The 17,665-nt window shown below is 32.6% G+C and overlaps 1 protein-coding gene across 1 annotated transcript in view; it reads left to right on the forward strand.

Annotated features, from left to right (window-relative positions):
• Nucleotides 1–17,665, forward strand: part of LOC127738275 (sodium-coupled neutral amino acid transporter 9-like) — a 53,881-nt gene that overhangs the window by 10,831 nt on the left and 25,385 nt on the right. Inside the window, exons 3-6 of the mRNA XM_052249465.1 lie at nt 229–355; nt 4,716–4,801; nt 5,440–5,503; nt 11,906–11,999. Coding sequence (XP_052105425.1) covers nt 229–355; nt 4,716–4,801; nt 5,440–5,503; nt 11,906–11,999 — 371 coding nt within the window. The remainder of the gene's footprint in view (nt 1–228; nt 356–4,715; nt 4,802–5,439; nt 5,504–11,905; nt 12,000–17,665) is intronic.

A 17,665-nucleotide genomic window follows, 5' to 3' on the forward strand; every position in this document is an offset into this window, starting at 1 on the left:
TCATTAGGGAATTATGATTAAGTACCTACGGAACAAACATTATTTCTAGTTTATCCTGCATAATGATGATCACAAAGACGCTTGCTGAACTTTAATAGTGCAAGGATACAGGCAGTCCACTCTATCTGCTAAATGACATCATAAACGTCTTTTTTTATAATGTTGATATTAACAGCTTAGCTTTTATATAAAAATTTATTTATAAATAGGAAAATATATTACTTTCAGACAACCTGTGAATTATGCATCTATCAATAATCCCAATCCAGGAAGTCATGAAGAAGAAAGAGTGTCTGCTGTTATCAGTAGATATAAATACTATAACAGACTGGCACCTCACGGCAGTAGCAACTTTGTATGTATTCATATATTTTTGTACGGGACAATAAAACAAATCAAATGAAATATAGAGGGAGTCCCTCTGGGTCACCCCGACCCCCTCCTGTTTGAGAACTTGTAAACGGTCGAGATCCCCACCTTGAAACCATATATATTCTTGTATGGGATAATAAAACAAATCAAATGAAATATAGGGGGAGTCCCTGGGCGTCACCGCCACCCCCTCCTGTTTGAGAACTTGTAAACGGTCGAGATCCCCACCTCTAAACCATATATATTCTTGTATGGGACAATAAAACAAAGCAAATGAAAATAGGGGGAGTTCCTGGGGGTCACCCCCACCCCATCCTGTTTGAGAACTTGAATACGGTCGAGATCCCCACCCCTAAACCATATATATTCTTGAATGGGACAATAAAACAAATCAAATGAAATATAGGGAGAGTTAACGGGGGTCACCCCCCCGCCCTCCTTCTTTTGAAAACTTTTAAACGGTCGAGATCCCCACCCCAAAACTATATATATTCTTGTACAGGACAATAAAACAAATCAAATGAAATATAGGGGGAGTCCCTGGGGGTCACCTCCACCCCATCCTGTTTGAGAACTTGTAAACGGTCGAGATCCCCACCCCAAAACCATATATATTTTTGTACGGGACAATAAAACAAATCAAATGAAATAAAGAGTCCCCTGAGAATCAACCCCCCCTTTTTTTTTGGTCGTATATTGGTATGACGTTGGCGTCGTCGTCGTCCGGCTTCGTCCGAAGACACATTGGTTTTCGCACTCTAACTTTAGTTTAAGTGAATGGATCTCCATGAAATTTTACCATAAGGTTCAATACCACGAAAGGAAGGTTGGGATTGATTTTGGGGGTTATGGTACCAACAGTTAAGGAATTAGGGGCCAAAAAGGGGCCAAAAATAAGCATTTTTGTTACTTCCAGACAATAACTTGTGTGTAATTGTATGGATCTCTCTGACATTGTACCACAAGGTTCCATATCACAAAGGGAAGGCTGTAATTGATTTTGGGGGTAATTGCCTCAAAATTTTAGGAATTAGGGGCCAAAAAAGGGGCAAAAAACAAGCATTTTTCTAGTTTCATGACAATAACTTGTGTGTAAGTGTTTGGATATTTCTGAAATTGTACTACAAGGTTCCATATCACAAAGGGAAAGCTGGAATTGAGTTTGGGGGTAATTGCCCGAAACGTTTAGGAATTGGGGGCCAAAAAGGGGCCAAAAAGGGGCCAAAAATAAGCATTTTTCTAGTTTCCAGACAATAACTTGTGTTCAAGTGTATGGATCTCTCTGAAATTGTACTGCAAGGTACCATACCACAAAGGGAAGGCTGGTATTGAGTTTGGGGGTGATGAATCATAAGGGGGTTCAAAAAATTTGGGAGGGGGGATTTTTTTTTTTTTCCTTTTTTTTTTCTTTTAAAATTTTCCATTTTAAGTTGGTTATTTCTGATTAATATTTAAAAGCAAATAATAATGATATGGTAGGAGATACACACCAAACAGGATGTGTAAATTATTATATAATAAGTATTGTGCAATAGCAAGAAATTTTCAATTGCACAGTATTGCACAATAGCAAGAAATCTTCAATTGCACAGTATTGCGCAATAGCAAGAAATCTTCAATTGCACAGTATTGCGCAATAGCAAGAAATATCCAATAGCACAATATTGCGCAATAGCAAGAAATTGTCAATTGTACAGTATTGCGCAATAGCAAGAAATATCCAATAGCACAATATTGCGCAATAGCAAGAAATTGTCAATTGTACAGTATTGCGCAATAGCAAGAAATATTCAATTGCACAGTATTGTGCAAAAGAAGATACTTCGTATAAAAATTGCTTATTTCTTGATCAATTTCAATGGGGTTTTATTCTTGAATTCTTGGGGTTCTTTAATATGCTGAATCTAACCGTGTATTAAGTTTTTGGATTTTGGGCCCCATTTTTAAATTGGTCCACATTGAGGTCCAAAGGGTCCAAAATTTAACTTTGTTTGATTTCATCAAAAATTGAATTATTGGGGTTCTTTGATAAATGCCGAATCTAACCGTGTATTTAGATTCTTAATTTTTGGTTCCGTTTTCAAATTGGTCTACATTAAGGTCCAAAGGGTCTAAAATTAAACTTAGTTTGATTTTAACAAAAATTGAATTTTTAGGGTTCTTTGATATGCTGAATCTAAACATGTATTTAGATTTTTGATTATGGGCCCAGTTTTCAAGTTGGTCCAAATCGGGGTCCAAAATTAAACTTTGTTTGATTTCAACAAAAATTGAATATATGGGGTTCTTTGATATGCTGAATCTAACCATGTATTTAGATTTTTGATTTTTGGGCCCCGTTATCAACTTTGTCCACATTGAGGTCAAAAGGGTCCAAAATTAAACTTTGTTTGATTTCATCAAAAATTGAATTCTTGGGGTTCTTTGATATGCTGAATCTAACCATGTATTTAGATTTTGGATATTGGACCATAATAGGTGAATGTCCAATTTAAAATTTTTAAGTTCTTAGACCACATTCATTCTGTGTCAGAAACCTATGCTGTGTCAAATATTTAATCACAATCCAAATTCAGAGCTGTATCAAGCTTGAATGTTGTGTCCATACTTGCCCCAACTGTTCAGGGTTCGACCTCTGCGGTCGTATCAAGCTGCGCCCTGCGGAGCATTTTATTGAGAACTTGTAAACAGTCGAGATCCCCACCCCTAAACCATATATATATTCCTGTTCATGATTTCAAGAAGATTTGAATGACATACAGAGTTAATCCCTAGGCGTCACTTATGCATATCACTTTACTAGACCAAACCAATTTGTACTGGACTTTGCCAAATGTCAGGCGACCGTAGGAATGACTAATTATGGGAGCTTTGTTTGGGAGACTTCGTAACAGCGTCCTGTTACAATTATTTCTTGTACATGTATTAAGTAAAAAATTTTAGAAGTCGGAAAAAACCGTTAACCACACAATCTAATAATCGTAGTCTGAGTTTGTTCAATATATAACAATTCAAACAAGAAAACTAACTGCTTAATTAGTAATAATACAATTTACTACAAACAAATATGAAGGACCTTAATTAATAAAAAATACTTAATCACAGGCCCTTTACATGGGATGGGCACAGAAAAAAAATAACAGAGCTTTCTGTAAATTTGATTATTTTAAATCTACAGTTTAAGGTTGCAATAGAAATTATCAAAATTTTACATGACAAACATATGAAAAAAGTGATTTTTGATAATTGCTGATGAGACAATGGTTTAGGGAAAAACACCAAAGCTGTGATTAAATACATATTTGAAATAATACACATCTACAACCTATTTGAAATAATACACATTTACAACCTATTTGAAGTAATACACATCTACAACCTATTTGAAATAATACACATCTGAGACTACTATAACACATGTGTGTTATAGTAGTCTCAGTACACATCTACAACCTATTTGAAATAATACACATCTACCGTTGCAAACTTTCCACAGGTGCTATCCAGCACTTTGATTGTGTTTTGGTCTGTTTTTCAATTACCATAAGCAATGGATCAACTATATTTGGTGTATGGAATAATTGTAAGGAATACATGTCTGTGTGACATTTTTATCTGACCTTGACCTCATTGTCATGGATCTTTAAAAAAGTTTATGTGATACTTGTAGTAAAACCTTTATCTTTAAGACTTTCAACATAAAATCAATGGTCTGTAAAACAGGCGAGACATTAAAGCATGTGCACTCTTGTTATGAAATTTATATTATAGGATTATATCAGCAATGTCTTTGATGAGTTCAAAAATCAGAGCCGATCAAGTATTTTTAAAAGAGTTGTACTCCTTGGAAATATTGATTATATGGAGAATTGCATTGTTAGCGCTCTCATGTGTTCTGTTCTTGAAATAATTTTATGAAACTTATATCATAGGTTCATATCAGCAATGTCTTTGATACTTTAGAAAAAATAAGTTCTGATCAAATATTTTTAAAGAGTTATGTCCCTTGGAAATATAATTATAATGGAAATCACATTGCATTTGCTCTAAAGCCTTCATTTCTCGAAGATATTAACAAAAAGTTTTAAAGAACAAAAAAAAGTGCTTTTTTTAGTTATTGCCCTTGTACCTTGGATAGATAAAATATGTGCAACGCAGGGGATATTGGAAGTCTGTTCTTTTATTTAAATATAAAAATCTCTGGTTTGATTCTTTTAAAAGCAGAAATGACATATTGTCATGTTTAAGGGACTTTACAGATTTGATTAATCATGGTATTATTGTATAGGACATACCTCTTAGTTATGCTCAACAACCTTATGTGTATTTGTAATATTTTTCAGCTTATGCCAGATCATGTTGTTCCTCAAGTATTTGTCAATTATGTTTTCAAACCAATTCCTGGAGAACAAAGTAGTATTGTTACAATGTAAGTTTTCAATATTTGTTTACCTTTTCTTAATCATAGTAGGTTTTTATATATTATTTAGTTCTATCTATAATTTCTTCAGAAATCTTTGGACCAGTTTGAAGCTTGATATGAATCATCTACAGGTTTGTAATATGTTGTCACCAGTTATTGCATCTTTAACAGCTTCTATATTTAGAACACTTGAATACAAAAAAAATGTTCTTTGTGTAGCTGATTAGTCTTCATAAACTGCAGTATGGTGTAATGATGGTATTATTGACACAACTAATAAATGGACATTGTAAACAAGTTAAACATATTCTGCCTTTGACATAGAAGTAAAAAACTATACCTTCAACAATAAGCAATATACATACCGCAAAGCCCCAATTTGAAAAATGTAAAAGAATTCAAATGAGAAAACTAATACATTTGTACCCTGATTTATGTACAAAACAATAAACAAAAATCAATACGAAATACAGCAGCAAACAGCAACCTCTGAATTTTAGGCTATTAGTTTAGCATAGCTATATATATGGGTTGGGACCCCAAAGTAAGAGAAAAAACCACATATTCTATGTATAAAACTACATAAATCAAAGCAAGCTTAAGAAAATAACATTGATCATTGGATGAATGATGTATTTTAACAGATTTTCACTATGGAACACAATGATGGGAACCTCACTTCTAAGTATGCCTTGGGCAATAAGACAGGTAAGATATATATGTTCCATATTTTTCCAAACTATCTAATATCATTTGCACTAAAATATAAACAAACAGATCTCAGTATTACAAAAACATTTCTGGTGCGTATTGTATTGAGATTTTTGAGTTGACTGTGCACAAATTGGACTCTAAATAAAGAGGGTTATCAACTACTGATTTTTACATTCCTATTGGTCAATTTGACCGAAAAGCCAAATTTTTGAACTACTAGTTTACATGAAGTCTTGTATCTTTGACATTTTTTACTTACAGATGTGGTTGAGGGCTCAAATTAATACTCGGAATACCAGCAACATGATACAATTTGCGCAAAACTTCTATCATTCAATATGTAATGTTGATTTGCTCCTTATTGACAAGAATATTTTCTGTGAAGAATGTTTTTATTTTTACTTTTGAATAGAATATTTTCACAGAATATTGTAAAGTAAATCATTGATTTAAAGAAACATATAACTTTTTTTTATGAATATGCTGTGTTTTTTTTTCCAAGAGTACTATTTAAACTATATGTAAAATATTTGATTCATAGAGTATCAGCATTATGACAAACTCTAAAAGCACTCAAAATTCGTGTTTCTTTATGTCAGTTTTTTTGGCGAAAGAGGTGAAAAAATCTAAAATGTCCTGAAATTGTTAGTTGAGTTGGAATAGCAGTAACAAAACTTTGTTTCTGTAGTGCTTGATTATGAGCATGTTGGACACCATATCGCTTAAATGAAGGAAAAGTTACATATCAATGAAAAGTACGAACATTTCTGTATTATTTTCTCATATATTTCCTTGAAAATAAAGGCATTTGCAAAAATGGCTTCCTAAGAGAAAAGAAGTTGGATGATGTTCTTCCCATTTTTTATTAACTTCCCGAGAAGTAGACTTACATACTTAAATTCCATGATTTTACCAATGGTTTCTGTGGCTCAGCGGAAAGATAAACAACCTGGCGACAGAAAGATCGCATGTTCTAACTTCATTGCCAGGGGTGACAAAATGATTTCCTATATTAATTGTAACTTGACTTAACTTTACTTTCAATTTCAAAAAAGACATCTGAAAAACACGCTCAAGTCATGTTAGAAAACTATATGCTTCTTTATTTATGAATTTATGAATTTCGGTGCCTTACATCCCCCCCCCCCCCCCCCTTTTTTTTGTTGATATGTTCTTACCCTGGGTGCTGAAACCATACCAGATTAACATTGTAAAGTCAGTGAAAATTCTTTTTTCACTTGGGGTTCGTGTGGATAGTAGAAAAGGTATTGTAATCGACTAGTTATGGATTTTTGATACTTGGTATATATAATATATGTCTACACATTGTTGAAAATTCTAAATATGGAAAAATAGATTTTTTTTTTTTACAATGGGGCCCAAATACCTGTGTTCTTTTGTATAGGACTCATTCTGTTTACAGTTTAAATTAATGCATTTTTTTTTTACAGATACTAGTGCAATTAATATGACTCTGACCAAAATTCTTCATAAATCCGTTATTTTTGTCTCACCTGCAAGGAAAGTCGCAGTATGCAAGACATAGTTATTACTATCTGGTGGCGGCGGCTGCATAAACAATTTGTTTAAAGCTTTATATTTTAGAAGGTAAAAGACCTGGAATGGCTGGATGCTTCATACCTTGTAGATACCTTATGTTATGAAGTTTCCGTCTGACATATGTCCATTGTCCTTGACCTCATTTTCATGGTTCAGCAACTGCTTGAAAAAAAATTGTTTGTCATGTGAATTTCTCACTTATGAGTAATCGAATAACTATATTTGGTATATGGGTTCCTTGCAATGTCTACATGTCTGTCAGATAGGGTTCACCTGACCTCAACCTCATTTCATGGGTCAGTGATCAAGGTTAAAGTTACGTGATTAGGTCTGTTTCTCAAATGCTATAAGCAGAAGGTCAACTTTATGTGGTGTATGGAATGATTGTAAAGGTCTGGCAGGTTTCATCTGACCTTGACCTCATTTTCATGGTTCATTGGTCAATGTTAAGTTTTTGTATTTTGATCTGTTTTTTATACGACATTTGGTTTCCGGACAATAACTTTAGTTTAAGTGTATGGATCTCTATGAAATTTAATCAAAAGGTTCAATACCACAAAAGGAAGGTTGGGATTATTTTTGGGGGTGATGGTCCCGTTACCATTTAGGCATTAAGGGCCAAAAAGGGGCCAAAACAAGCATTTTTCTAGTTTCAGGACAATAACTTGTGTATAAGTATTTTGATTGCTCTGAAATTGTATCACAAGGTTCAATACCACAAGTAAAAGGTTGGGATTCATTTTGGGGGTAATTGCCCAAACCGTTCAGGAATTAGGGGCCAAAAAGGGTCTAAAACAAGCATTTTTCTAGTTTTCAGACAATAACTTGTGTTTAAGTGTATGGATGTCTCTTAATTTGTACCACATTTTACAAAAAGAAAATTTCTTCAAAATAAATTTTTTTGGAAGGAGGGGGGGGGGGGGGGGTAAAATTATTTTGCTTATTCTTTGTATATAGTCTGAAAACAGATGTACTAAGTATTGCGCAACAGCACAGTGTATTGCACAACAGCAAGAAATCTTCAATTGAATATAAATTCTAATCATACAACCAATTTCAAGTTCTTTGACTACACCTATAATGTGTCAAATATTTAATTACAATCCAAATTCAGACTTGTATCAAGCTTGAATATTGTGTCCATATTTGCCCCAACTGTTCAGGGTTGGACCACAGCTGTCGTATCCAACTGCGCTCGGCGAAGCAGTTTATTAAGTACTATAAGCAATAGGTCAACTATATTTGGTGTATGGAATGATTGTTAGGTGTACATGTCTTTCTGGCAGATATCATTGGACTGTGACCTCATTTTTATGGTTCATTGGTCAATGTTAAGTTTTTCGGTTTTGGTCTGTTTTTCAATTGGGGCAATATGCACAATTGATTTTCCATAGGCGGTAATGGTAATGTTTTCTTCTGTAGCTCAGTCCATATCATAAACTTGGATATGTATGATGGCTCGTTTCGAAGCTGAGACATTTTCACATATGTGGTTAAATTTTCGGGGTAAGAAGTGAGATTCATTTTTCCGTAAATTAGCATACCCCGAAAATCCTTTCGTGATGCGGCTCCTTGTGGTATAAAAAAATTCCTTTTTTCACACAATTAGTTCTTTGAAAATTTAATACTTTGAATACATTTAATAACTCCATAGTTTTTACACATTTATTCTATGGTCCTCTACTTTACAAATCAACACAAATGGTTAAGCTCAGTCACTTGTTAAAAATAGAAACATGTCCAATATCACTACTCAGAGATTTTTTGTTTATACACAACTTTTGAGTTCCTCAATTTGAGGCGCATTAGGGATATTGACCCAATTACCATAACTAATAGGTCAACTATTATTTGTGTATGGAATAATTGTAAGGTGTACATGTCTGTCTGACATGATTTATCTGACCTTAACCTTGTTGTCATAGATCTTTAAAAATGTTAAGTTTATGTGACACTTTTAGTAAAACCTTTATCTTTTACACTTTCAACATAAAATCAATGGTCAGTAAAGCAGGCGAGACATTTCAGCGTGTGCACTCTTGTTTTTATGTTTTGAGCATCGATATTTCGATGCATGCATTGCTTTTGCACTAAAACTTTATCCTATTTGGTATCAAAAAAACCTGTATGATATCTTTTCACATTTTTTCAGGAAGTCACATTTTGAGAGATACCACATGACCAAGGAAAGGACTATTTTCTTGAAATTAAATTTTCTGGATATTCAATCAATTATCTTTCAAATGAGTGCAAGTTGGCCTTTGTTTGAGCTTCTGTTAAAATGTTCAATACGATTGAAATTGGACAGCGTTTATTCAGGTAGAAAACGGCAAAAGTCCTTGGATGTTTAAGGGTTAAATTATAGGCTCAAAAAACAAGAGCTGGAAGTGATATCGATGGTATTTAAATATTGAAGCTATATTCTATATAATGTGAGGACTATTTTAAAATCAAAGGTGTCACCCATTGCTTTATTGAAGGATAAGCAATTTCTTAGTAGCTCTGATTGATTTGAAACTTACTTAAAACAGGAAGGACTCGACAGTCACTGCAACACACTAATAAAAACACTAAATTCAAGTGCTATGTGCATAAATGATACCTTGAATAATGCTGCTTATATTGTAAATTTCAATGTCAGACAACAACAAAAATATTTTGCCCTATCAGATTCATTGAAAAAAGTCTTTTTTTAATTTCATTCTTTGCCCCTCATCTGAAAAATGGAAGAACAATTATTTTTTTTGGTGTGACCTTAACACACAAATGTGGTCTCTACATTTTAGTTGTCTTTTCATACATCTGGAATTTCTGATGCCAAAAGGTTCTTTTTCTTTACTAAATTATGTCTACTTCATATGGCTGCTGCATTTGTACTTCATATGAAAGGGATCAAAATTAAAACTGTAATGCATTTTACATGTTTCATTAAATGCAATAATTTATGAAATAAATATGAATTTTGATGCATAGAGTTGTGGGGAGAAATAAGGTGGTGTTGTATGACAAAAGGCTGTATTACTATTATTTATACAGATGAGTTTTTGGGTTTCAGTTTTGTTTGGATTTATGGCATATGGAAAACATCTTAAAGTTTGTGATTAGGTCAGTTTTATGGGAACCACTTATTTTTAGTCAATGATATTTGGTATGCAATTGTATTAGCATTAGCATATCTACTTTGCAAGATTTTTTGGCCATGCACCTCCAGTCATGATTCATTGACTTTGAATGATTAATGTCAAAGTATTGCCATTGATTTTAACTTTGGCATTTTATTATCAAAATTGCAAATTGTGAAACATATCTCTGTGTCAACGGTTTATGTTTATACACGTTTGATGTTGCTTTAGTTGAAAATTAATACTTAGATGAGATTGGAATCTTTTTAAAATTGGCAGCTATGACAGAACGGGAATAAGCCTTTTGAATTTATCTCAAGGGTCATTCTTTACTGTCTCATGTTTATTTATTATTTAACAAATGAATGCACATACAATATCTTATGGAAAATGGTGAAGAAATTCTTTGGTTTTCAGTATATTACTAGTAAATTTTCTATAAATTGCATAATTTTCTCTGACATTTTGATTTATATGGAATTATTAAAGAGGATTCCAATGTAATATTCGTGAATTAAAAAGAAAGTACATTATTGTCGAGCCTGTGACTAATGTCGCAGAAAGCTCGTCATAGGGATAGTGATCTGACAGAGGTGGCCACGGCGCCGTTAACTAACAACTTAAAAGCTTAATATTTCAGAAGGTAGAAGACCTGGATGCTTCATACTTTGTATATAGATGCCTTATGTTATGAAGTTTCCGTCTGTCATATGTCCTTTGTCATTGACCTCATTTTCATGGTTCAGTGAGTACTTGAAAAAAAGTTAAGATTTTTTTGTAATGTTAATTTCTCTCTAATTATGAGTAATAGGATAACTATATTTGGTATGTGCGTACCTTGCACAGATCCTCATGCCTGTCAGACTGTTTTCACTTGACCTCAACCTCATTTCATGGATGAGTGAACAAGGTTAAGTTTTCGTGGTCAAGTCCATATCTCAGATACAATGAGCAATAGGTCTACTATATTTGGTATATGGAATGATAGTAAGGTGTACATGTCCAACTGGCAGGTGTCATCTTACCTTGACCTCATTTTCATGGTTCAGTGGTTAAAGTTTAGTTTTTGTGTTTTGGTCTGTTTTTCTAATACTGTATACAAAAGGTCAATTATATTTGGTGTATGAAAATATTTTAGGATGTACAAGTCAGTCTGGTAGGTTTTATTTGACCATGACCTCTTAAACCAAAACAATAGGTCAACTATAATTGGTGTATGGAATGATTGTAAGGTGCATAGGTCTGTCTGGCAGGTATCATATGACCTAGAACTCATTTTCATGGTTCATTGGTTAGTGTTAAGTTTTCCTGTTTAGGTTTGTTTGTTAGATACTATATGCAATAGGTCAACTATATTTGATCCATAGAATGATTGTAAGGTGTACATGTCTGTCTGGCAGGGTTCATCTGACCTTGACCTCATTTTCATGGTTCATTTGTCAATATAAAGTTTTAATGGTTTGGTCTGTTTCTTGTAAACTATAAGCAATCGGTCAAGTATATTCAGTGTATGGAATGATTGTAAGGTGTACAGGTATTATTGGTTTATCTGACCTTGACCTCATTTTCTTGGATCATGTTAAGTTTATGTGATACTTGTAGTAAAGTTTATATTTAGGACTATCAACATAAAATCAATTGTCAGTAAAGCAGGCGAGACATTTCAGCATGTGCACTCTTGTTTTTCTGTTATTTGAGATAATTTCTTTTTCAGGCTGGGTTTGCCACAGCTATTCCATTGTTAGTATTGATGGCAGGAATTAACCTTTATACTAGTTACAGAATACTAAAAACTTCACAAGAATATTGTAAGTAAATGTACAGTTCTACAAAATTGTTTTATCACTTCTTTTTTCTTATGTATTGTAAAGGAGAATGTGTGATAAGGCTACTGTCTTCTCCAATTCAATTAAAAAATCCAGAAGTATTATAAATCTATCCATAATTTTAACAGATATTCACAGAACATTAGTTTGTCAGATATTTATACTATTTATGTTTTTAAATTTTGTCTTGCATATTTGTGTCAGGCTTTCAAACTTCTTGCATTTGAGAAAAAAATGCCAAAAATAGCCCTTTTTAGAAAATGACGCAGTCAATTTTCTTTTACCATTGACCAGACTTCCAACCCGCATTCCGAACTCGGTTCCGTATTTTACTAACTTAAAGTGAATGTTAGTATGCTCATACTTTGGTAAAAGAAAGACAACTCCAGTGTTGCAAATGTACATTTAAAATAAAAGATGGTGTTGTCTCCCTTCAATATGTCTTGATGTGTACAAAATAGCGGTCATTAACCTTCGTGACCATCGGACAATTTTCAATCATATTGTTGGAAATACAACTGGAACAGAATTAAATTTGTAATTTTCATTCTTTAATTTCTTAACCTGTCATACCTGCCAACTTGCATGATTCAGGCTTGAAATACTCGATTTTAACCCCTTGTCACGATTGCACGATTGTCATGTAAAAACCTCTAAACCACGATTTTGTTAAACTCTACTGTTCACAATTCCTCAAACTTTTCCCAAGGGAGACAACTGTGATCAGCCAATCAAAATGGGAAGGTCTAAAACGCGGAAGTGGGAAAACATGGAAGGGTAAAATTGATATATTATAAGTGATTTCTCTAGAACTGCTTTAGATAAATTAACACTTGATAGATTTTAAAAGCTTATATGATATTCTATAAGTTAAAATTAAAAAAAAATAAATTTTTGATAATCATTATGACCAAAAAGTTGACCGGAAGCCTTGTTAAGCGTGACTGGCAATCCAATTTCGAATCTTTAAACTTAAATTCACGAAAAAACATATAACCTGGTCAAAATCTTTAAAACGATTTCTATAGACAATTTAATAACAAATAATATGGTATAAAAATAGAAGAAAAGGGCAAAATATTGACCGGCAACTTCCCTTGTATATATATGCAGAAGTCAAATTTTCAACTTTGGACTAAAAACTCTCCAACAATCATGGGAATCCATAAATAATCTCTGCATAATTTCTAAAGTCCATTTTATAAAAAATAAACTTACTTTAGTTTAGTTAAAATGAATTAAATGGAAAATGCCCAAATCTTGACCGGCAGCACCCTCTTATGGAAAAAAATTACTAAAACTTCTATAAAATTTCATAGTTCTCAAATTTTGTATGTAATAAAAACCCAAAGCAAGCAAATCTACTGGTAGCTCTTTCCAATCATTTTCCCTTTTTAAAACGGCATTCATACCTTCCGAAAGATTGTTTGTTATTCCAGAATAAGGATTAAACATACCGGGATATTTTTCAATTAACCATTTGCCAGAGTGAATTTGAATTGCTGAAGATATATATTTATCGAAATGTTCTAAAACTACGGGTGTCCATTTTGATGTTAATTTTAATTTCATTTCCAAAAATTATTCTTCACTTTCTGAATGCAACATTTGATTCAAATGATCTATATAGATTTTAATATTATCACTTTCCACTTTGCCTTTTAACCAAAATTTAAAATCTTCTTTTATATGATTCCAACAAAACATAATTGGACAGTTAGAAAAAGTATCTTGAATAGCCCTTTTTTAAACCGGGTTCTTGATCAATGACAAAAGGAATTTGTTGTCTTTCAAAAATTTAACCAAAACTTCATGCCATTTAGCGTGTTTACGTTCATGGATCAAAAATGCTAATGGTACAAGTGGCGTTTCATCAAATATGACATGTTTGAAAACTATCGATGATGCATAACAATCGCCAAGATTAAAAGTTGTGTCATAAACTAAGTAAACTTGGTCTTCAGATTTTAGCTCAATTATATCTTTAAATGCGTTTATGATTTCGGGGAGTGCGACAACAGCTAAAAGATCTGGATAGACTAAAACTTCAGAAACAAACCCATTTAACTGATGCGCCAAAAGTACTAAATTGTAGATGTCATCTTTTGATAAGGCTTTTTCTTGTCTCTCTTTACTTAAAATATTTTTTACCTGCTTAGTATTTTGGGGATTTGCTACGGCTTGGTGCGATCCGTCTACATCGTTTGTACAAATCATTTTTTTATAAACCTTATGCGGATTACCCTCTTTTTCTTTAATGATATCAATGACTGATGGCATAGTACGAACAAATTCCGTATCATGTTTACTATTTCCATGTGGCATTGATTGATATAAATCTTCGTCTCCTAAATAGTGAATGAGAGAATTTTAGTTCAAAGTTGAAATTTTGACTTCTTCATTTATATACAAGAGAGGCTTCCGGTCAAGATTTTGCCCTTTTTGTCTGATGTATTGATAATTATTTTTATATCATTTAATTTGTTATTAAATTGTCTTTAAAAACATGTTCAAGATTTTGACCGGGCTATATATTTTTTTGTGAATTTTAGTTCAAAGTTGAAATTTTGACTTCTTCATTTATATACAAGAGAGGCTTCCGGTCAAGATTTTGCCCTTTTCTTCTAATGTATTGCTAATTATTTTTATACCATATTATTTGTTATTAAATTGTCTATAGAAATCGTTTTTAAGATTTTGACCAGGTTATATGTTTTTTCGTGAATTTAAGTTTAAAGATTCGAAATTGGATTGCCAGAGTCACGCTTAACAAGGCTTCCGGTCACCTTTTTGGTCATAATGATTATCAAAAATTTTTTTTTTTTTAATTCAACTTATAGAATATCATATAAGCTTTCAAAATCCGTTTCAAGTGTTAATTTATCTTAAGCAGTTCCAGAGAAATTACTTATAATATCTCAATTTTACACTTCCGCGTTTTCCCACTTCCGCAGTTTAGACCCTCCCAATCAAAATCGTTGTTTCTCCTGATCTTTGGGTATTGTAAACTGCAAATGTGCTAAATTTTGAACTTGTTAGGAACTCAGAATATTGTAAAAACCGGTATCATGGCAGACCAATTTTCAATTACAAGAAGGTTCTTACACAGCTTAAGAAGTACATCATGACTGATTGACAAAGTTCAAAGATACAGTTCAACCATAAACATAATAAACAGTAGCTAATGGACAAATTTTACACTTATGGTAACAGATCATACATGTTGTCATTCTTGAAATTAAATTACCAAATCAATTAAAGTACAAAGTTCTATCTTTTAATTTTCACAAGGAATCAGATATATTTCCTTCTTTGTGCATATTTTTATATTTGAAAAGTCAACAATCACTCTAATATTCCTGTGACCAATAATCTGATAATCCACCTTACACCATGAAATTTTCTCTGAATGCAGACAAAACTCTGTAATTCTAATAGTTTTAAATCCTGGCAGCACCTGGCCACAACTCTTCTTTTTCCTGTGGTACCTGAAAACAATATACTGGTTTGGTATATTGTTGAGGTCTGAAAGTGACTTATAACTGCCAACAGCCACATTATTTGGACTCTGGTAGATAGTACACATTATTTGGACTCTGGTAAATAGTACATCAGACTGTTATCTCATTGGCAATCACACCCCATCTCCTTATTTTATTACTGGTCAATTATTTGAAATAAATGACTACGGTACTAAACATTAAATCATTTGAAAAAAAAATTTTGCAATAATTTATGTTGTCATTTTAAGATTTCAGTGTAGCTTGCTTACTACAGTCTCTTCACAATGAAATTAAGTTGTATAAATGGTGTCACTTTGTTTGTAATTGTGAAACTAGTATAACAATACTATTGTCTAAATCTACAGAAATTGATCATGTTTAGATAACTGAAATAACAATGTGATTATGTCACTAGGTCACCTGTAACTTATCTCTTGAATAAGGACTATGTTGGGTATAAGAGCTTTCTTACTACAGGCTCTTCATTATCATTTTGTTAAATAATTCTACAAATAAGGGAAACAAATTCACATATTACTTTGAATATTGTAGATTGTTCAGGTAGTCTTGAGCTATTTCTTTGTACAGCAGAACAACTAGTAGTTAATTTCACTTCACACACATATATATATATCTTGACAAACAAATAAAAACGCTATAGATTGTGGAAACAATTCATATCTATTCTATCAGTCACCCTACCTACCATAAACTGAAACGTCGCCTAAGATTCAGTAGGTAAATTAAGTAAAAATCAAGACTTGCATCAAAAATATCCCAATATGAGAGACAATGGCGTCATTTTTACTTAGAGCTTTCAGCTCTTTGATTTGATATCTTGTCGTAATATTTTGATATAAGTAACAGCTTTAACATAAATATATTTGAGTCAAGATGTATTATTCAAAGATGTTGATGAGAGAAAAATATCTACTTTAATACTCCAACTTTTCTATTTTGACATGCTCATAAGGACATTTCTGCACTACAGTGACAGACTATATCTTCAATAAAATTTTACAGATTTTTACAATTTCATGGGCCATCTTCCTACCACCTCCTTTTGTTTTCAGATGTGCATTCTTATCAATCTTATTTCTTTGCACAATTTTTCAATTTTTTTTTAATAGATTTCAAAAATTGTAATAGTAAAATTTGACTTAATTAATGATGCCTTGCCATGAAAGTAACTGAAACATATAGCTTTATCTTTACCCATCCTAAATTCCATATAGATACATACCTGTTCAGTAAGATTAAGATTAAGATTTTAATTTCAGTTTATTTTCTAAGAAATCTATGATCATGTATCAGATATATTTGTTTATATTGTACAACATGTCTTAGCAACATTCAACTCACATTGAGTGTATATGTAATGTTTGAATTACTGGTAAGGTGTTGTCTTCATTATTTAATAATCTGTAATGATACATGTAGATTCTACCACTGCATGGAGAGTGATAAGATATTTCTCCACTTGATACAGATAAATTTTCAAATTTAAAATGTGAGGCTCGCTGAGGGTTTTAAATGTTTAGAATTTAACAGTCTCGGGTGGAGAAATATTGTATTGCACAAGATTTGGTGGTAGAATCTGTTTCTGTAATGATTTTTAGACGATATGCAGATATTTAATCTTTCTTTTCCAATGATCTGCAAAAAAATGTATTTTAATGCCCCACCTACGATAGTAGAGGGGCATTTTGTTTTTAGCTCACCTGGCCCGAAGGGCCAAGTGAGCTTTTCTCATCACTTGGCGTCCGTCGTTAGCTTTTTACAAAAATCTTCTCCTCTGAAACCACTGGCCTAAATTTAACCAAACTTGGCCACAATCATCATTAGGGTATCTTGTTTAAAAAATATGTCCGATGACCCCGCCAACCTACCAAGATGGCCGCCATGGCTAAAAATAGAGCATAGGGGTAAAATGTAGATTTTGGCTAATATCTCTGAATCCAAAGCATTTAAAGTAAATCTGACATAGGGTAAAACTGATTATCAGGTCAAGATCTATCTGCCTTGAAATTTTCAGACAAATCTGACAACCTGTTGTTGGGTTGCTGCCCCTGAATTGGTAATTTTAAGGAAATTTTGCAGTTTTTGGTTATTATCTTGAATATTATTATAGATAGAGATAAACTG

Source organism: Mytilus californianus, unplaced genomic scaffold, assembly GCF_021869535.1.
Source record: "Mytilus californianus isolate M0D057914Y unplaced genomic scaffold, xbMytCali1.0.p SCAF_1, whole genome shotgun sequence".
Taxonomy (NCBI): Eukaryota; Metazoa; Mollusca; class Bivalvia; order Mytilida; family Mytilidae; genus Mytilus; species Mytilus californianus.